The 22,844-nt window shown below is 44.9% G+C and overlaps 1 protein-coding gene across 3 annotated transcripts in view; it reads right to left on the bottom strand.

The window, feature by feature from the left end:
• stat4 (signal transducer and activator of transcription 4) overlaps window positions 1-16,443 on the bottom strand; it is a 194,721-nt gene extending 178,278 nt beyond the window's left edge. For all 3 annotated transcript variants that reach the window (XM_084310003.1, XM_084310001.1, XM_084310002.1), the window contains exons 1-3: window positions 16,392-16,443; window positions 16,016-16,144; window positions 10,476-10,611 (exon numbers count right to left, since the gene is read on the bottom strand). In XM_084310003.1, coding sequence (XP_084166129.1) covers window positions 10,476-10,611; window positions 16,016-16,143 — 264 coding nt within the window. In that variant the 5' untranslated portion in view covers window position 16,144; window positions 16,392-16,443. The remainder of the gene's footprint in view (window positions 1-10,475; window positions 10,612-16,015; window positions 16,145-16,391) is intronic.
• Between the last annotated feature and the right edge of the window lie 6,401 nt (window positions 16,444-22,844).

Below are 22,844 nucleotides of genomic sequence, written 5' to 3'. Positions count from 1 at the left end.
GTGTGCTGTGTGCATTTGATGGTTGTTGCATAGTGATTATTGTTCGTTTAGCGATTATTGTTCGTTTAGCAGCCTGATGGCCTGGGGATAGAAGCTTCTTCTGAGTCTTTCTGTGCTCGCCTTAAGACTCCGGTATCGCTTGCCTGACCGCAGCAGTTCAAAGAGGCAGTTGTTCGGGTGGCTCGAGTCCTTAATAATTCTCTTAGCCTTCCCCTTGCACCGCTTGTTGTAAATGTTCTGGAGGGTGGGAAGCCCCCCTCCAATTGTGCGTTCGGCTGAACGTGTCACTCTTTGTAGTCTGCTACGGTCTTGTGCAGTGCTATTCCCAAACCAGGAGGTGATGTTGCCGGTCAGGATGCTCTCTATTGTACATGAGTAGAAGTTCCTAAGGATCTTCTGACTGACTTGGAACTTCCTTAGGCGCCTGAGGAAGTAGAGGCGTTGTCGTGCCTTCTTCACAACACTGTCAATGTGTGTGGTCCATGTCAAGTCCTCGGATATGTGGGCTCCGAGGTACTTGAAACTGTTCACTCTCTCAACCGGTGCCCCGTCGATGCTGAGGGGGCTGTAGTCCTTGACCCCCGACCTCCTGAAGTCCACAATCATCTCTTTTGTTTTGCTGACGTTCAGGGAGAGGCAGTTCTCCTGACACCACCTCCCTTTCTTCACTTCGACTGGTCCAAAGTAATCTACCCCTGTGTTGGTAAAAGGTGGTAGGTCAGGAAGGATTCTATCTGCCGGAAGATCTGCCATCTTTTGCTCCACTGCTCTGCCATTGTAGCGTTTGCAAAAGCTGCATTCAGCGATGATCTTCCTAACAGCTGCATGGGCGTTGGTGATCCAAAATCTCTTCCTCACTTTGGACAGTGTGTGAGTCCTTCCACCATGTCCCAGATTCTGGTGTACGTGCTTGAGAATGAGCATTGAAACATGCTGGTCCTTGGAGAGAATGAGCGGATGTTTAGCTTCCTCTGGCATTGATCCTCAGTCTTCCTCCAACTCTCAAGAGTCCATCTTCAAACACTGGATCCAGCTTATATATGGGACTCTGTCGACTCACTGCTGCCTTCCCAGATGTTAAAGCAGCAATCTCTTCACCGAATCTCAGTCGCTGACAGTAGCCAACGATGGCAACCTCTGCTCTCTGCAGATCCTGCAGCGTCAAAGTGCTGCTCATAGATGTTGCTGTGAGCTTTTGACTTGCAGCCTGCTTTCTCAGACGGCTCTGTTCCAACAACATGACCCTCAACCTGAGGAACCAGGCAACTGCAGTCTTCAGCCTCTTCCAGTCTGAGAAGTAGGAAATTAGCTGGTAAGTAGGACTGGCTATGTCACCCACACTGATGGCGTTTACTGTTGCCTCCTTTTTGACCTCCTGGTCATTTGAATCCACTGAGACGTCCAACACAGTTTTGGGCCACTCCACTGCTGGCTTCCAAAGAAATGCAGGACCTTCAAGCCACCTGCTGCCATTCAGGAAGTCCAAGACCCTCATTCCTCTTGACGCATCGTCAGCTGGATTGTCTTTGGAACAGACATGTCTCCACTGTGAGGGTTCAGACCTTTCTCTGTCAGTCGAAAATACCGACTCCTCCAACTGGAACTTCAGCTCTGCCTTCAACAGTGAGTCCACTCTGACAGCAAGGACAGCAGCCGTCAACTCCAGCCGAGGAATAGTCACAGCTTTCAGTGGTGTTACTCTGGCTTTGCCAACTAGAAAGGTAACCTGGATGTGGTTTTCCTGACTCAACATCCGGACATACGATACCGTTCCATATCCACCTTCACTGGCATCGGCAAAGTGGTGTAGTTGGGCATGTCAGACCTTCCCAAAAGCCACTGGCTTAATGCACCTATTCGTCTGGAATGCAGCCAGCTGCTCCAATTCCTCCAACCACCTTTTCCATTGGTGTATGATGTCCCGTGGCAAGTCATCATCCCACCCACATCCTCTTCTGCAGAGTTCCTGCTGCATTATTTTTGCACGCAAAGTGACTGGTGCCAGGAAACCTAGAGGATCGTATACTGAGCTGGCAATGGACAGCATACCACGTCTGGTGAGAGACTGTTGTTTCAACTCGATCTTGAACCTGAAAGAGTCCGTCTCCACACACCATAGTAGGCCAAGAGCCCTTTCCATTGGAAGTTTGTCTCTGTCCAGATCCAACTCCTTTAGATCATTGGCCCTTTGCTCTGCTACGATGGACTGTAAAACACCACGACTGTTGCTGATCCACTTCTCCAAGATGAAGCCCCCCTTGCGACACAGAACAATAAGATCCGTTATCATCTGGATAGCTTCCTCTTCAGTCGCTGAGCTCTTCAAACAGTCATCCACATAGAAATGTGGAACGCCCTACCCACAGCCGTAAAAAAAAATTGAATCCTACCCACCTTCAAAACCGCTCTCAAAGAGCACCTACAGGAGGCTGCAATTCGAAACTGGCCTCCGTAAATGTCCAAACCCCCTCTTCCCACCCACCCCCTCCTAATGTACAGTTTCCTCCCCCTCGTATGTATATTATCCATTAGGATCTCTGGTTAACAGTACTGTATATTTGCATATCTTGTATGTCACAAATGTACCTACTGTATACCTGTATGCAGGGGTGTAAAAAGTACCCCGAAATTATACTTAGTAAGTGAAAGTATGGGTACCGTCTCAAAATCTTACTCAAGTAAAAGTCAGAGTATCTGGCTAAAAACACACTTGAGTAAAAGTCAAAAAGTTTCTACTTTTAAATGTACTAAAAACTAAAAGTGAAAACTTTTTTCTGACTGTCTATTCTTCTGATAGCAGGTGTTTAATCAAAGATCCATGCTTTCTAGTCTTGCACAAGGACCAATCAGCATGGGTATGGGCGGGTTCATTTTCAATTGATGGGGATTTGATTGGCTGTTTTTAAATAAAGTTCGGCCGTAGAATTAATAACGTTAACATTAGTTCGGCCAGAGAAACAAATATACTAATTAAAATGGTTGGACCTGCGAGATTTGTACTTTGTAGGTCTGCATTTTAAATGTAAGGAGTAAAAAGTATGTTTTTTTTCTCTGAAATGTAATTGAGTAAAAGTACAAGTATGCAAACCTAATAATACTTGAGTAAAGTACAAATCCCCCAAAAAAGTACTTACGTATTGTAACGAAGTACAATTACTCAAGTACTTTACACCCCTGCCTGTATGTCATGTATGTCAGAAATGTCAAGATATATATCTGTATGTTGCGTATGTCATTAATATCATTATGAATTGAAAATGGGGGACCCTGATGTAAACCAGACGAAAGTTGTTCTCTGGTCTGCATCCCCTTAACAATTGTGTGTACTGGGGGCGGCTAGGTGGCGCAGTGGGCAAGGCGCTCGCCACCAACGCAGGAGATGCTGGGTTCGAACCCAGCTCTCGGCGTTGCTACCAGCATATTAATTATATTGTTTTAAAAATGGGAAGAGCAATTGGTATTTCCAGGAAATGTGCTTCTTTTATTGCCCGTCCCCTTTTATGTCAGATAGTGCAAAGTTTAGTTTTATGTCATCTTGACTATTGCTCTGCGATGTGGTCATCTGCTGCCAGTGGTGACCTCAGGAAGCTCCAGGTGGTCCAGAACAGGGCAGCACGGTTGGTACTGGGCTGCTTACTAAGGTCTAATGTGAGCCGTATGCATGCCCGCCTCTCTTGGCTTAACGTTGAAAATAGATTGTCTTTTAACACTTTAAATCGCCGAAGACGCTGTTCAGCGTCTTTCCCCGCCATGCTTATTCTGCCGAAGACGCTGGACAGCGTCTTTGATATCAATATTTCAAAAATCTGTGATCGAAATCATATTTCTCCCCCGGAGACATGAGATGTACTGGTGAGCCCCTCTCAACTCTCTAACGGTTCAAGAGCGCCATCTGGTGGCCGATCGGCGGATCGCCCCGGGGAAGAAACAGGAAGTGGAAGCTGGTGCTCATTTCAATTCGGTCCGATCACTCACTAATAGTCCCAGGACTCGAGCTGATCACAGCGGATAGTGATCCGTTACCAATAACTCGATAAACAACATGATTAAGACGTATATACTATTATACAACCTGGAAATGGATCGGATATTTCGACATCCCATAATAGACGAAATTCTGTTCCACGCTCATCTCCCAACGCTACGAGGAAGCTACGGTGAGTTTCAGCGTTATTTGTTGACGTCTTCGATACTAACTGCTCTAATGATCATATCACCCACACTAGATGAATGATATAACGTTGCCCACGGAATTATAAACGACCCCCCCCCCATCCGGTCAACATCAGATCATACGTAGTAACTCCTAGAAGCACGTACAGTTGACATTTTTTATCTCGCACAGATTCCTACCAAACTGTATTTGATCATCAATATAATGCATTTAGGGCTATAAATCAAGTTCTGGAGAAAGCTGCAGAAAACGATACAAACATACTTATACTTTAGACCGTATTTTAGTATGAATATGTGAATGAAAAAGTATAACGTTGCTACACCCTGAACAATAGATATAGGACGTTGAATGGGCCATAGTAATGTCAATTTAGCAATAAAATTTTAAAAGTTATAGCCCTGCAAAGAAGGGGAACTTCTCCATGTTAAATAGGGCTGGCGAGGGATGGTAAATTATGAATTTAACCCCGGTGATCAAAGTGTTAATATACTTGTGCTGTTCAAGTTGGTCATGAGCAGTAAAACTCCTGTTTTTATACATAATTGTTTTTAGTAATACTGTGCACGAGCAGCTTGAATTGCCAGGTCCTAGAACCAGCGCTTTGGGGAGATCTTTTATTTTTAGAGCATTAACTCTTTGGAATGGCCTGCCTCGGAACCTCTGCTGCATTTACAGTAGATTCACTTTTAAAATGAATCTTAAATTGTTTTTAAATAGTTTTTAACACTGTAAAGTAATTTTTTGTTTTTGTTTTACACTAATGTAATTTTAGCTATCTTATTGTTACAGTAGTTTCATTATGCATTGTGTGTACTGATTTTTAATAATTGTGTTTTTTAAATAGTGATTGTTTTTGTATGTTCTTTTGTGTGTGGACCCCAGGAAGACTAGCTGGTTGCTATCGCACCAGCTAATGGGGATCCCTAATAAAATAAAATAAAATCAGCTTGGCTGGTCGTTCATACTAATACAATTGGCAGTATTAGGGGGTGGGAAGTAGGCTTGGGCGGTATGACGGTATTACGGTATACCAGGGTATTTCGAAATACCGACGGTATGATTTTCAATACCGTCACAGACTGTGCGCCAACTCTGTAGTGCACAGCACGCGCCAGCAGAGGGCAGGGCAGTCTGTCTTTCCCTCTCTCAGTCAGAGCAGAGCTGAGCAGGTGACGCAACGCGCATGTTCCGTTGGGTCTTTCATCTTGCATGTGTTAATCTGCACGATAAATAAAGACTTATTCTTCTATAGAATGCAGTTATGGACCGTTTATTAACCATGGGCCCACTTCCAGACATTGGATGATTGAGGAATCGGGAAACGGAGCGTTTTTCTAACGTTTTGAAATTGATTCGTGCATGAATGTGGACTCAGGGACACGTTGTTTGGGTACCGGTAAGTAAGTTATGTTATGGTTAAGCGATTGGAAGATGAACGTATGAGATATGAATGCTGGTGGTAGTGTATGTTTGGTAAAGCGTTCCAGTTTGACTGTGTGTGTGCGTATTGGCTTCGCGATTCACTACATTGGTTTAATGGCTTAAGCTGGGTTTTGATTATCACTTAATCAATGCAGAATACATTTTGTGCATCTGTATGTGTAGTTGTGTACTACTGTCGTGAGTTTGTGAGTCATATTGCTCTAATGTCAGCCTCCGTTATACGCTCCGTATGACTCGTTTCATATCTGTGTGTATCGAATGTGCGCGCTGGTTTGTATACTTGGTAACACGGGTCGCTAAGGAATTTAGGCTTGAGGTTGAAGAGAGTGCACTTTTAGGTTGAAAGAACGGCCCTAATGTCAACGTGTTTCAATATAAGCGTTATGTATGGTGACAACGAGTATGTTGTTAACTTAACTCAGCTCCGCTCCACCCCCCCTCATGGTACCAAAGCACCTCAAAGGCGCTAAAAACTAAATTACAAACATCTCAAAACAAACTGGTCAGACTACTGCTTGACCTTACTCCTAGAACTAGGGATGCCCCGATCGATCGGCCACCGATCGTTATCGGCCGATAATCAGTATAAATATGCGATTGGTGAATTCCGATAATGAGTCATATTCGCCGATCGCGGAAACCGATCAAGCGGAGATCTCACTCGCTGTCTGTCTCAGACACACAGGACCTGCAAACTGCCGCTGCTCCTCCTCCCTAGCCCCGCCCGCACCCGTGTACAGTCTGCTCAGTCTATAGTGCATTCGACCTGAGCTAACGTTAGCTACCTAGCTATAGTTACTGTTTTTTTTTTTTTTTATATATATCTTTCTTCCCCTCCTTTTTTCCCGATTTTTCTCCCATCCCACCCTTCCTGGTTGTTGCGTACTTTCCCCTACTGTTGGTCCGGGAGACCGGAGACTGTCACATGCTTTCCTCCGACGCATGTGCAGCCTGGGGCAGGCCAACCTGGCCGCGCAGGTTCTCACCGGGGAGAGTGTAGCGTGTGGGAGGCCACACTATCTCTCCTCAGTTCCAACCCTCGCTGAGCAGGCGCCCCGACCGAACTGTAGGGGTCGCTGTCCACAACGCCCAGGACCCACCCTTCAGCTTTCCCACCCCCTGATACAGCCAATTGTATCAGTGTGAGAGGCCAGCCAAGCTGATAGCAACGCCGGGAGCTGGATTCGAACAGGCGAATCCTAGTGTCTCCCGGTGTTGGTGACGAATGTAATCTCCGTGCGCCACCTGCCCCCCCTATCGTTACTGTTTAAACAAAATTACCCAGTCAACTATTCACTTTTAGTAGGCATTGTCTAACGGTATTTAGCCGGCTAGCTACCGATAGCTCCTGATATCAACAAATGCTCCAGCAAGTCTTGTAGTGCATGTTGACACCTCCGTTAGCTCGCGTTAGCTGACGTTAGTTCACTGTTCAAAACTAAATGTCCCATTCAACTAAATAGTTCACTGAGGCGTCGTCTTAACGTTATATATCCGGCTAGCAGTAGCTACAGATAGCTCCTGATATCAATGTCTTATAACATTGACTCGATGCGTATTCGAGCTTAGGGCTTGCTGAATGTGATTTAACGTTATACCAATACTAGGGTCCAGCTGCAGCGCCGGAGGGTCCAGCTGCAGCGCCGGAGAATCCTGGCCGTAGCTGGAGGCTACTAGTACACACAGACAGTGGAGCTGTTTGCAGATAGCGAGCATTTTGACTTGTTGCGTGGTGGCGATGTCTCGCAGATAATACAAGTACAAGTCTAATTATATAATATATATATTTTATAAAAAATTTAAAAATTAAATTATATAAAATATATTTAAAAAAAAATTTAATAAAAAATGATCTGTATCGGATCGGTATCGGCCGATATGGCTCACGACGATCGGTGATCGGTATCGGTGGCAAAAAACGTGATCGGGGCATCCCTACCTAGAACCCACCTCACCCCTGCCCACTTTGACAACCTAGGATGGCTTAGAGTAGATGACAGAGTACAGCAACTTGCAATGGGCCTGGTCTACAAGATACACTACACGACCAAGGTACCCATGTACATGTCAAAATACTTCCCAAAGGTCAGTGAATACTACGATCACAACACCAGAGGGAGCTCCACAAATCATGTCAAACCCAGATTCGGCTCAAACAAGGGACTAAACACGTTTCGCAATTATGCCACATCAATGTGGAACGCCCTACCCAAAGCTGTAAAGGAATGTGAATCACTACCCACTTTCAAAACCACTCTCAAAGAACACCTACGGGAGACTGCAATTCGAAACTGGCCCCTGTAAATGTCCTAACCCAACCCCCTCCAATGTACAGTAATTTACCTAGTATGGTTGTCAATATTCCAATGTACAGTTTTGCTTGTTTGTACAGTGTCAAGTTAAGTTTCAAGTTTCTTTAATAGTTGTCATACAGAAGTACAGAATACTTTCATACAAAATGCTTCTTACTGTTACGCTCCAGAGACTGTGCTAGACAAGATAGTATCAAATAACATAGTATAGCATGTAGTTTAGAAGAAGAAAATGAGGTCACAGTGTTCGGTATAGACATATGTACAATGTTCTGAGTTACCATATAATATACAATACTATGCAGTGTACTAATGTACAGTACTATATAGTGCAAAGCAGAAATGGGATGAGGTACAATTTAGGTACAATTTACAGTAAGGTGTACGAGTTGTAGTGCAATCCTTCATCAATAAATATAAAGTGTGGGGAGTGGGTGCTACAGTGTGTTTGTTTAAAGTGGGTGTGTGCTATAAAGTGTGTGGAGTGGGTGCTACAGTGTGTTTGTTTAAAGTGAGTGTGTGCGTGTGGATGTGTGTGCTATGTGCGTTTGGTGGTTGTTGTTGTGTAGGGGAGGATCTATGGTGGTTGTTGTTGTGTAGTGTTCATTCATTGTTCGTTTAGCAGCCTGATGGCCTGGGGATAGAAGCTTCTTCTGAGTCTTTCTGTGCTCGCCTTGAGACTCCGGTATCGCTTGCCTGACCGCAGCAGTTCAAAGAGGCAGTTGTTCGGGTGACTGGAGTCTTTAATGATTCTCTTAGCCTTGCCCTTGCAACGCTTGTTGTAAATGTTCTGGAGGGTGGGGAGCCCCCCTCCAATTGTGCGTTCGGCTGAACGTGTCACTCTTTGTAGTCTGCTTCGGTCTTGTGCAGTGCTATTCCCAAACCAGGAGGTGATGTTGCCGGTCAAGATGCTCTCTATTGTACATGAGTAGAAGTTCTTAAGGATCTTCTGACTGACTTGGAACTTCCTTAGGCGCCTGAGGAAGTAGAGGCGTTGTCGTGCCTTCTTCACAACACTGTCAATGTGTGTGGTCCATGTCAAGTCCTCGGATATGTAGGCTCCGAGGTACTTAAAGCTGTTGACTCTCTCAACCGGTGCCCCGTCGATGCTGAGGGGGCTGTAGTCCTTGACCCCCGACCTCCTGAAGTCCACAATCATCTCCTTTGTTTTGCTGACGTTCAGGGAGAGGCTGTTTTCCTGGCACCATCCCGCCAGGACCTTGACCTCTTCCAGGTAGGCCCTCTCGTCGTTGGCAGAGATCAGGCCCACCACCACTGTGTCGTCAGCAAATTTGATGATTGTATTGCTACTCCGCTGAGCCACACAGTCGTGTGTGTACAGGGAGTAGAGGAGGGGACTCAGAACACAGCCCCTATGTTGAGGGTGATGGATGAGGAGGTGCAGTTGCCTGCTCTCACCACCTGGGGTCTGCCAGTCAGGAAGTCCAAGACCCACTGGCAGAGGTCATAGTCCCCCCCCCAACCCCCTCCAATGTACAGTAAATTACCTAGTATGGTTGTCAATATTCCAATGTACAGTTTTGCTTGTACAGTTGCGTGCAGTAGTTAGTAGTATATAAATACCAGCCATTGGATTACTGTTTTCTAAATTGGGGAGGCTTTTGATCGTCAAGGTAAGAGGATTTTAAGTCATGGTATCCATAAACTTCAATCGGTTCGGATCCTTTGAATGAATGAGAATGTAAACAAACAGGGCTTCACGTAGAAATCACTGACTGCGCTCAGAGAGGAGTCGTTCGGCAAAAAATTGTTCCGAGTATATCTGCTTAGAAAACGTAATTGTCAAATTCAATTATTTTTTATTTCTCCACGTGGTAAATACACAGGTCACAACATGTTTGCAGGAACGTTTTGGAGTTGTATTTGGAGTGTATTTCGTGACTGTAGGGAACGTCAGGCTCTAACCCTCCCCCACTTCCAGTGATGAAGCTAAGCTACGCTAACGGAGCGACTGTTCCCTAAGCTAAATGCACGCACAGAGACAAAAAAAGGTATGTATCTTCTTGTCTAACTCCAGGGAAGATGTTAAATAAGCTAATTTCCCAAAATGTTGGAGTTTTCCTTTGAGCTGTACTGTATTGTACCCATTCTGCAATCTGTTAATAAAGTTTTCAATCAATCAGCAACGGGAAAGCAGGGGAGAGAGATAATGACATGCAACATGAAGCTATAGAAGTTAACACAATGTTGTGAGCATAATATGGCACATGCCCTAGTGCCACAAGCCAGGGAGGGCAGCTAACATCATCACCATAAAGCAAACACCCACTAGTATAAACACAAATAGTATGATATATTTTCAGAATGGTATTCACTTTTTTATTTTTTTTAATTACCCTATTTTCTGTAATCAGTATTATCGTCAAAAGTTGACTAACTAATGGAAATAAACCGTAAGGTTTTATTGTGTCTTAATCCTTGACGATTTTAGATTATATGTGATGGCTGTACATGTTGTGTACCGGTATTGTATGTGATTTTAGATTGATTCAATCAATCAATCAAGGGGTGGATATGGGTACCTGCAGCTGCTGGTTGATGATCTTCAGGTTGTGTCGTTGCAAGAAGTTCTGCTCCTGGGAGCACTGCCTCTCCAACTGTGACAGGAGATTGGTGAGCAACACTGCAGCCATGGACTCGTGGCTAGCCGCTGTGTCCCTGAAAATACACCACGCCAAACGAATCGATGACACCCAGCAGGATTGGGGTCAGTTCACACTTACATTTTAAAACACTTACAATTAAATCGATAAAAATGTGAATGAAAACTGCAATTATTTCGCTAAATAACGCGTCGATGCTAATGACAACCCCATCAAGTCACAGAGGTTTTTGAATGTTTGCATTTTTTATCAATTATTTTCCATGTTTTGACTGAGTTATTAAAAAATATTAAGGAAAATGAATTTAATTGAATAAATTATGCCCAGGCAGTAAACTGCATCACAATTTAGGAAACATACAGGTTCGCTTGACGCACGACTAGCCCCTTTCGTGACTGTGATGCACGCCAACAGCCAACAGGGTTGGACGAGTGAAACCACTAACGCATGACTTGACTTAAAGAAATACATACAGCCTGGTTTCTCGTTATAAAGAGAAAATATCTCTATATTACAACAGAAATGGTCTCGAGATAAAGATCAGAGGAAATGGGGCAATGGAAGAACTGTGTGGTTTTATGCCTGAGCGATCACGAAGGCACGCAATGATGCGTGCAACGTTGACAAACGAATGATAACACTAATGAATACCAAATGTGAATGAATGAATGAATGAATGAATGAATGAATGAAAACTTTATTAACAGATTGCCGAATGGGTACAGTACAGTACAGCTCAATACATACAATTGTTAAGGGGATGCAGACCAGAGAAAGACTTTCGTCTTGTTTACATCAGGGTCCCCCATTTTCAATTCATCGTAACATATATGACATACATGACATACAGATAGACAGTACTGCTACATCTATACATTTATGACATACCAGATTTGCAAATACAGTACTGTTTGTGATACGAAAAGAGTCCAGAAAAAAGTATATACATTTGACGTAGAAACTGTACATTGGAGGAGGTTGGGTAGGTGGGGGGGGTGGGGGGGACTGTACGTTGGCGGTGGTTGGGTGGGGGGGGGGGGGGGGGGGGGTTGAATAGGAGTGGGGGGGGGGGGTTGGGTAGGAGGGGTGGGTGGGGGACACTGTACCACTGTACAAGCAAAACTGTACATTGGAATATTGACAAGACCATACTTGTTAATTTTCTGTACATTGGAGGGGGTTGTGTTAGGACATTTACAGGGGCCAGTTTCGAATTGCAGTCTCCCGTAGGTGTTTTTTGAGAGTGTTTTTGAAAGTGGGTAGTGATTCACATTCCTTTACAGCTTTGGGTAGGGCGTTCCACATTGATGTGGCATAATTGCTAACCGTGTTTAGTCCCTTGTTTGAGCCGAATCTGGGTTTAACATGATTTGTGGAGCTCCCTCTGGTGTTGTGATCGTGGTATTCACTGACCTTTGGGAAGTATTTTGACATGTACATGGGTACCTTGGTCGTGTAGTGTAGTGTATCTTGTAGACCAGGCCCATTGCAAGTTGCTGTACTCTGTCGTCTACTCTAAGCCATCCTAGGTTGTCAAAGTGGGCAGGGGTGAGGTGGGTTCTAGGAGTAAGGTCAAGCAATAGTCTGACCAGTTTGTTTTGAGATGTTTGTAATTTTGTTTTTAGCGCCTTTGAGGTGCTTTGGTACCATGAGGTGCAAGCATAGTCGTAGTACCCTTGAATGAGTGCTCCTGCCAGAGTCTTCAGGGTATTCTTGTTTACCAGTGAGGAGATCCGGTACAAGAATCGAGTTCGTTGGTTGACTTTTTTTATTACATTGGATGCCATTTTGTCACAGGAAAGATTTGCCTCTAGGATGGAACCCAGGTAGGTAATATCTTCTTTCCTTGTGACAATATTGTCACCCACTGTAACTGAGAAGCCGTCGGTCTTGCCGAGTTTGTTATTTGAACCGAAGAGAATGGACTCTGTTTTGCCCATGTGTAGTGATAGTTTGTTATCAGCGAGCCATATGCAGATTTTGCCTAGTTCTGAGCTGAGGGTTTTTTCAACCTGTAACTTGTTCTTGTCAGAGACCAGCAGGGCTGAGTCGTCCGCAAACAGGAACAAGTTGCAGTCACAAGCTGACAACATGTAATTTGCATAAATTAGGAACAGTAGCGGACCTAGTATGCTTCCTTGTGGAACACCACAGCTTACTGTGAGGGGGGGGGGGGGGGGGTAGGGTACCGTTTACCTCCACCATCTGCTCTCTCCCCTCCAGGTAGGATTGCATCAAAACCAATTGCTTTTAGCTTGTCAATCAGAATGGTGTGATTGACAGTGTCGAAGGCCTTTTGTAGGTCCAGCATGACCATGCCGCAGTATTTGCCCGCGTCCACCTCTTATTTGATGTGATCGTTTAAATAGAGAAGGCATGTGTCAGTGGAGTGGGATGTTCTGAAGCCAGATTGGAATTCGTAGATTCGATTTTTTTCCGCAAGGTATTTTTCGACCTGTTTGTATACAATTTTTTCCATGACTTTCGAGATGGAGGTAAGGATAGAAACAGGGCGGTAGTTGCCTGGGTCTAATTTACTGCCTTTTTTGTGCAGGGGTGTTACTCTCGCAATTTTTAAGTCCTTGGGGACGTGTCCCTGTTTTATGGAGAGGTTTATTATGTGTGTGATGACTGGGGTGATGTCGGCTGCTGAGTCTCTGAGGAATTTGGAGGGGATGTTGTCATGGCCAGTGGCCTTAGGTTGGAGGGCGCTCAGTTTTTTGAGTACCTCATCTGTTGTTACCATTTCCAGTTTGAAGTCGTCTTTGTGGACCCCTAGGTTCTTGTAGTATGCTACTATGTGTTCTACCCCATAATGCCCTGAGTGGGAGGGTAGTTTGTTTACCAGTGTTGTGGCCAGTGTTGCAGTGCTGGTATAACGCGGTATAACGGCGTTTTACCTCGGTCACTGAGGCTGAAGTACGCGCAATCGCGCACGGATATGTTCCCGCGTGTACGCGCAGTCACGCACACAAAAATCCGCTGTTCCCATTCGTTCTAACTAAGTATCGGCTCGGCCCGCGGCCACCGTTTTTACATAACAAAAGCACAGGTAGAGTAGGCTGACCAAACGTCCTCTTTTGCCCGGACATGTCCTCTTTTCACGCCCTGTCCGAAGCGTCCGGGGGGGGGGTTTATTAATTCATCGAAATGTCCGGGGTTTCACTGTTTTTCAGTTTCAGTTTCAGTTTCACGGCCCTTTGCGAGCATCTGAAGGCTCGGGGCTGCATTTTTCGCCGAACATATAAATGACTGAATAAAGCGCTATTTGTTGCCGTTCGAATGCCATCTGGATCGCCAAAATCCGTGCCTCGGTTCTCGAGTTACATGCCGATATGTCAGGCATGCGACTTTTTACATGGCATTATCCAACCGGACTCCCGGAGAAGCATGCAGCTGCAGAGCCGCAGAGCCAGCGGCGCTCTCTGGGCCGCGCGCTGACGGCCGCGCTGTGAGGCAATAGTATCCAGCTGCAGGACGAGAGCACCAACACTCTCAGGACCACAACACTTTAAGGACCCACACTTTAAGGACCCTCGCTTCCATTGGCTGATTTGGGTCACATGACCGTCCCACCCAATGGCTGAATTGATTGATTGATTGATTGATTGATTGATTGATTGATTGATTGATTGATTGATTGATTGATTGATTGATTGAAAACTTTATTAACAGATTGCAGAATGGGTACAGTACAGCTAAATACATACAATTGTTAAGGGGATGCAGACCAGAGAAAGACTTTCGTCTTGTTTACATCAGGGTCCCCCATTTTCAATTCATCATAACATATATGACATACACGACATACAGATAGACAGTACTGCTACATCTATACATTTATGACATATACCAGATTTGCAAATACAGTACTGTTTGTGATACAAAAGTTTCATACGCTGCTACCTTTTTCAGCTTCTCTATTTCAAGGCAAAAAAAAAAATAAAAAAATCTGTGCCAAAAAAAACTGTGCATGCGCGTGGAGCGTTTGACCTACTGTCAATTTGCCACTGCACCACTGGTTGTTGTGGCTATGTGTACTATGTATACTACCTGTATACAAATATCATGTGTCAGTGTCACAATATACAGCACTTCCCCTGACCAGGTGGTTAAAATGTGTGGCGTCATTAAAACACAGTGCAACCAGCTTTGAAATCAGCAACGCACGACGCACTCCTGGCTATAACAAATATCCGGATATATGATTTATTGAGCGACAGGAACGAGACGTTTGTTGTACGCACAACAAAATAATGGAGTCCTGGGCGTTTGGGGGAATTCAGGGTCAATTTAAACCCTAACCTATAACATGTTCATGCGATGTAAAGTATGGTGATTGGTGACAGTGTCACCGTGAGGCATTTGTACATCCAATTAGTTTGAGCATTACGGCCCGAACTCACTGCTCACGAACGAATTTCACGTGCGGCTCCCTCGTGAGATCGCGCGCCTGGTCAGGCACACTGGACCTACGACTTGAGCGTGCGGAAGCGCACCGAGGAAGGCATATTTACATTGGGACAGCTGTAAATGCCTAGTCTATATGCGAAGTCAGTCATTTTAGAATGATGATCAGTGTGACTGTACTCCTGAAAGAGCAGCGTGTAGCCCCAGCAGCAGCAAGAGCTTATTATTATTATTATTATTATTATTATTATTATTATTATTATTATTATTATTATTATTATTATTATGCAACATTGTAATAGTTATAGGTATAAACAAACATACAGACAAACATTCAAGGCGTTTATTTGCAGATACAGACACAGCTGGTTGAACAACATCTATATCTGTGGTAATAATGCAGATATTCAATTGTATTTCTGTGACAATGCGCGTGGCGCGCCGCCTCAAATAGGATCGAGGCGAAAAAATAGCTTGCCGCTCGCCAGCCACTCGGGAGGCGCGCTCCCGCTCGCGGCCAGTGTGCCTACTATCGTCCGTTAACATGGGAGCGGAAGTGAAGAGGCAGCCGCCCGTCCGTCCGTCCGTGTACGTTCGTGAGCAGTGAGTTCGGGCCGTTAGTGTGTCAACGTTGCACGCACGTAAAACCTTCATGGTCAGGCGGAAAACATATACAACTCTTTCATTGCCCCAATGTATAGATTCCCCCAGATCTTTACCTCGTTATTATCGAGATTTTTTTCTCGTTATAACGAGAAACCACAATGTTTTGTTTTGTTACTGAATTAATGCAATACGCGTCAGTATGTACATGTATGTACTAACAGACTGATTGTGAATGTGAAACTCTGTTTAACCTCGACTACATTGTATATTGATGTTGCACTTTACTGTTAAATTTGTACTCGGTTGAATGCCAAACTTCTTTTCGTTGGTTGTACTGTACATATACGTGTGCTGTATAATGACAATACATTTGAATCTAATCTTAACCACCAATGCACCCGGGCAGGCGGGCACGCGCGCACATGCATGCAAGCTGTACTCACCAATCCTGAGATTCAACCCAGCCAGCAAGTACCTGACGTATATCCATTGGAAAGTTGTCATCATACAAATAGTCAACCTGCTCCAGGAATTTAATATCCAGCTGCTGGATTTGTTTCCACTGACTCATGCTACGGTGTAGAATAATGCAGAAGAACAACAGCTTATTAACATTTTAGAACAATGGAGACCAAATAGCTACAATCAGGTCACCGTAGTATTCGTTCTGAAAAAACAAATGTCAAACAGAAATGGTTGGCCTCTTGTTATAATTATTTTATCTTAAAAAATCTAAAAGGTGGCATTAGGGATATAGTCCTCTAAAATTTGAGACCCCAAACGTCTAGTGTATTTTAAGGCGAGTGTGAAAACGCTCACCTGCTGCTTTCCTCGAGAATCTCGATGGCTCATAAACCATGTGGAGTTATTTCCTTCTCTGACTTTCGTAAATGTGAGCGACCTCAGTAGGCTGTTCCTGCAGATGGTACACGCCCCTCAGCGGTGAGCGCTGCTGTTCGCATTCGCAACTGTATTCTGGGGCAAGGTGTATTTCTCTCTCTCTCTTCAGGATGAAGAGTCTTCATTGAAGACACATGCCATCTGATTATAGAATACATGCTTTTAGAATACAGCAAATACTTCTCTACTTTTACTATAGAATTTGAATGGAGGACTAGGTATTTCTACTTGTACTTAAGTAAAGGAACTGTGTACCTCTTCCACCACTGATGCCAGATAATGTATAGTGTAGGGCCTGTTTAAAAAATGTATACAAAATACATAAATAAAAGGTTAACTGAACTGCTTTTGAAATAGCTTTCCATGTGTAGACACCTGAATATGTCTAACAATAATTCAATGTGTCTAACTCTAATTCCTTGTACTATACTGTGTTCATGATAGCGTTGTGTAACTCGCTGACCCGTCTTGATTCTCCATATCCTAATATTGACATTTAGTAGTGGGACATGGCGCTGGACTGTCGCCAGGGGGAGCTGGTGCGACGTTGGGCTGGCAAAGGACAGGTGAGGAAGAGACTGACGTGAAGGAGGAGCTAGATACACAGGACGCTCTCTTCTTCCATTTTCCAGCGAAGCAAGTGGACGTGTGGACTAAGAGCTCCTGATAATAAAGACATGCAAACTACGACTCCTGGCACGGGGTGGGATAGTAACGTCGTATGCGAAAGTTTAGCTTCCCAGTATAGTGCTTAGGGTACGTTTGAACCAAGAAGAAGACGTTCGACTGCCGGACTGTGCTGTGGATATTCCACGCGCTGCGCTTAGGAATGTATAGGCGAAAGACTAGGGGGTCGCACTGACCAAAGCTTAGCTTCAAGTATAGGCCTGTTAGCCCAGTTAGCTCACGTGTCGCTCCACCGTCTCCCAGCCCCGCAGCGGACACCGCAGCAGACGTCGCTGGACCGCACCCGCCTCCAGTATTCTCCTAGCCGACCGCCAGTCCAACTATTCGCCTGCCTAACGTCAGCCCAGCCAGCCCCTTGCTATCACAGGTGACAACCACGGGACCATTCGACGGCTACCTCGCGTCACAGACATTCGTTGCGGGAGCAGGCCAGCACTCGGTTGGTACACTCAAACCAGGTACTGTTAGCGCTCCAAGTGCTCTGGAACATTATCGGCGAACATTCTCCTTTTCGAGAGCATGCCCTCTAAGGGCGAAGAGAATAAATACTTTGAGCTGGCACGTGCACCAGTGACAAGGGGCGCCCCAACGTTTGTTGTTTTGGGTAATGCCGGCTTAGATAGGCTTTTTGTTTCAACTGTGGGCCCACTTAATTTTCTGGTTATATGTGTTGTGTGATTAAGTTGTGCAGACAGCACTAAGGTGTATTGATAATTTTTCCCATTGAATAGCTCGCGGAGCTCGCCATTACCCTCTCTCTCTCTCTCCCTACGGGCGAATGAAAAGAATATTAACCCTTACGGGGACCTGTTTCATTACCGTAGAGTGTAAGATCCAAGTGCCGTGTATTGAATGCATGCCTAATTTATATAAAAGGAGAGGCGTAGAAATGGGATCACTGTAGGGCGGCTACGTGGCGTAGTGGGCAAGGCACTCGCCACAAAATGCTGGAGACGCTGGGCTCGTCAGTTCGAGCCCAGCGCTCCACATTTGCTTTCAGTTTAGCTGGTCGTCCGTACTAATACACATTGGCCGTATTAGGGGTGGGAAACTGATGGGTGGGGATCGGGCGTTGTGGACAGCGACTCCTACAGGTCGGTTGGTGCGCCTGCGCAGTAGAATCAGGAAGTGTCGGGGGCAGTGTGAGCCTCCCACGCGTTACTCCTCGCCACTAAAGGCCTCTACATGCTACAGCAACTTCAAAGCAACTGCACCACAACATCGACAAAGCAACGGTGTTGCAGACACTCTACCTTTATGCTTCTGCAAAATCAACGCGCAGCCTATGTAACATTGTACCCCGTACGCGTGTAGCTTATTCCCAGCGGAAGAGTGCGTCGCGTGCAACCGCGTTTTCTCTGATTGGCCATGACGCCCATGTGACCACGGCAGCGCGAGAGAGCTGCAGCGCGGAAATAGGCTGTCTATTGCCTCGCGCTGCAGCGCGGAAATAGGCTGTCTATTGCCATTCTCTAAGACAAACTATAACCATAACCAGCTCCTTAACAGCGCCTAAACTTAACCCTTCTAACCTTAACCAACTCCGAAACAATGCCTAACCTTAACCTTAACCTTAACCATGCCTAACCTTAACCTTAACCATAACCAACTCCGAAAGAATATTGCCATTCTCTAAGACAAACTCTAACCTTAACCAGCTCCTTAACAGCGCCTAAACTTAACCGGGGAAAGAATGCACGTTAAAAAAAAAAAAAAAAAAAAAAATTGAAGGGATTCAAACTTGTCACCAACAGACCGCAGGACCGCAGGACCGCAGCGCTGGCAGTTGAGCTAAGCGTCGAATGAAAATCATCGGGGATTACGGCTACATAATGCCGCAAGCTCTGCCGCTCCGCTCCGCCGCTCTGCGGCTGCCGCGCCTGCCGCGGGCCGTGTCGCAGCCAATCAGGGAAAACGCGGAAGCACTCGGCAGCACTCTTCCTCTGGGAATAAGCAATAAGCACCCCGTACGTAGCTAGGTTCCCTAGATAGATGACGCTTCCCTTCTCAACCAACCCATTGATAACAAGCAGAAAAATAAGCATCATTTTACCTTCCGGGCGGGGGGTTTCAAAATAAAAGAGCGAGTCTAAAAGCACCGTAAATACGTTTATTTTTTACAATATCTAACGTTACACGAACCTAAACTAATCTAAAGTTAGTTTAGGTTCGTGTTAACGTTAGATAATGTACAAAATAAACGTATTTCCAGTGCTTTTAGTCGTCGCTCTTTTATTTTGAAATCCCCCGTGTCTGTTGCTAGCAGCTTAACTTTTGTCAGCCGGTTCTGTGCTTTTTAACGTAACTTCATTAGTTTCCAATGGAGAGGAGAGAAAGACCGGCTCACATGCAGCTCAAACTACCTGTTGGAATAAATTAATTGATTGATGTTTAACTTGTCCCTGTGTGTGTCCAGTCATTTCGACTAGCAAACGTTGTATTTAACATTACCTCAGGATACCATTGTATTTAGTTGGTTAGCTATGTAGCTAATGTGGATAGCATTTTGTATAGCACCAATGCTAGCTGGCTGGCTACAGCTTTATTTACTAAATTATGGAGGCTTTTTAATCATCAAGGTAAGAGAGGATTTGTCATGATCAACTGAAGGCGTATGCTATGGAACAATATGTGCTTGGGTTTTCAGAAAAAGGCCAGTTATGACGCTAATTATTTAGCTAATATTGATAGCATAGCTTGCTGGCTACAACAATGGCGGATGGTATTCCTCGCTGCGGGAGTCGGACCAATATTATTCTATGACAGCCCCGCCCCCATTCACTACCAACCAATCACTGCTACGCAATACCAACGCAACAGGTGTTTAGATTAGATTTTGGAGACAGGTACGCAACATCCTCACAACACAGTCTACAAGACTCTCTGCAACAAGCGCGTTGAAATCGCGCCGATGTTGTGTTGAAGTTGCTTTGAAGTTGCTGTAGCATGTAGAGGCCTTAAGAGATCGAGCTGCGCAGGTGAAAAGATGCGACTGCTGTTACCTCAAGTACCGGAGGGGACTTGTGCTATGTATGACTTAGTCCACATTGCAGCCGGCTTGTGGGAGGCAAGAAACAGCGTCCGTGACAGGGGAGGGTTGAATTGGATGATACGAAATTGGGATGGGAGAAAATATAGAAAATGGGAGAAAAAGTGGATAAAAAAAAACAAATGGGATCACTGTGTGTGTGTCAATTACTGTGAATGTGTATTACTGCTTAACCCTTTCCTATCCGGCCTATGTATAATTGGGACAGGTGTTCTGGACAGGTCTCCGCTCGTCAACAAGGAAAGGTACTGCTTTGGGGAGAAATTATATCATCTATCACTACTGCCACCGGGTGTGAGAGGGTGTGGGACGTATTAGGGGAAGTGTGGGTGTTTGGGGAATTACTGTAGTCGCCCTGGAGGGCAAGAAGGACCAGTGCAGAACCCCTAGGTTAGTAAACCCTAGGCCCCATTCGCTCCCTCTGCTAAATCCCAATTCTAATACCCCTACACTACAGTCAGGGACTCAGCCGGACCCAGATCTGCTGTGCTCCCACTACCTGGTGACAGTTCATATTCACTCTCATAAAGTAGGGATAATCCACCCTTCTACACATGTATAGACTCTGTAATGTTGTCAAACAGTGACTATATAGGCAAAACAGCCCTGCTTGGTTTTGCACTTTATTTACATCTTTTGTTTTGACCGGAAGATTGCACGTCCACTGTGGTCATCCCAGATGCTGTAGGAGGATTCCCTATAGGACCTGTACACACCAGCCTGTTAGTATGGGATAACACATACAAAACAACCATAAATTAATTGATTATACTACAAAAAAGAGCAATAAGAGTAATAAACCATGGATATTGGGACCACACACACACTGTTTCTACAATCACATCTTTTGAAGTTCATTATGTGATAAACCTTAAAACTCTGCAAGTTATGTACAAAGCAAGATATAATCAATTACCGGTAAATGTAAGAAGCAAATTTCTGGATAAAGAGGGGGGATAATACAACCTCAGAGGACCATTGAACTTCAAAAAACCTGTGATGAAAACAAACGTGAAAATAATGTGTATCTCCTCTTACACCCTGTGGAATGGGTTAGAGGATGAACAAGAATATTATGATAACGTAAATCAATTCAAATCTAGACAAAAAAATCTATTTTCAATAGGTAGAAGAGCTTAATTGCATTTAATTAATGAAATTATGAGGCATAAAAAAATATTATATTACATTATATAATCATATTATAATCAATTATTATATTAAACTATATTTACACTATATACTATTATATTATGGTACTATATTATATTGTATATATCATACTATATATCTTATATCACATTATATATGTGTTGTATACTATTATATACTGCAGGTATACTGTAATGTGTACCACTGTATCACTTTATATACATGACGTTCACAACGTTATACCCCTGCATAAGCAGAGACCACCGCATCAACCGCTGGTTGTGGTTATACATGCGGTGCAAAAAAACAAGTGGGTTGTGGTCTGTGTGGACTACCACAGGCTCCACACTTGACCCCACATAAACCTCAAAAAATTGGAGCGCAAGCAGCAATGCCAGCGTCTCCTGCTCTATTGTAGAGTAGCGTGTCTGGCTGCCACTAAACTTCTTTGAGAAGTAGCCCACAGGATGGACCAAACCCTCCGAATCCACCTGCGTCAGAACCGCACCAGCACCAACACAACTCGCATCAACCTCAACAGAGAAAGGTCTACTGAAATCAGGAGCATTAAGGACTGGAGCACTACACAAAAGGGCCTTACAGCTTTCAAAAGCCGCTTGACACTTGGCTGTCCACACATATGACACCAAGGGACTGATCAGGTCAGTCAGAGGGGCTGCAACTAAGGAGAAATTCTTACAGAACCCCCTGTAGTAACCTGTCATCCCGAGAAAACGACGTAGCTCCCGCCGTGTGGTCGGTACTGGGAACAAGGTTATGGCCTCTATCTTGGCTCCAAGAGGACGCACCTTACCACCGCCCACCTGTTTTCCCAGGTAGGTCACTGTCGCCTTACCGAACTCGCATTTTGCCAAGTTCAGTGTCAGAGAAGCGTCCGCCAACCGCTGGAACACGGTTCTCAGCGAGCTCACGTGAGCAGACCAACTCAACGAATGTACCACCACATCGTCCAGGTATGCCGTACAGTTGGGCACATCTCCCAACACTATGTTGACCAGTCTTTGAAACGTAGCCGGTGCGTTACGCATCCCGAACGCCATCACAGAATACTGCAGGAAAGCATCGGGCGTAGCAAACGCAGATATTTCAGAGGCCCTCGGCGAGAGTGGCACCTGCCAGTAACCCTTTAAAAGATCCAATTTCGTCACATACCGGGCTGACCCAATGGTATCCACACAATCGTCGATGCGTGGCATAGGAAAAGAATCAGGAATGGTTACTGCATTTACCTTTCGATAATCAGTGCAAAACCGATGAGTGGTGTCTGGTTTCGGAACCAACAGGCATGGTGAGCTCCACGGGCTCAAACTGTGATGAGCCAAATCATGCTCCAATAAATATGCCACCTCCTGCTTCATTATTTCCCTTTTCACCGCATTTACCCTATAAGGATGCTGTTTGACTGGCCTTGCATTACCGACATCAATGTCGTGTTCCAGAACGGTAGTGCGGGTTGGGACATC

This window comes from Notolepis coatsorum (genome assembly GCF_963971535.1).
Source record: "Notolepis coatsorum genome assembly, chromosome: 3".
NCBI classification, from domain to species: domain Eukaryota; kingdom Metazoa; phylum Chordata; class Actinopteri; order Aulopiformes; family Paralepididae; genus Notolepis; species Notolepis coatsorum.
Note: the sequence above shows the minus strand (reverse complement) of the source record. Positions and strands in the feature narration are given on the sequence as shown.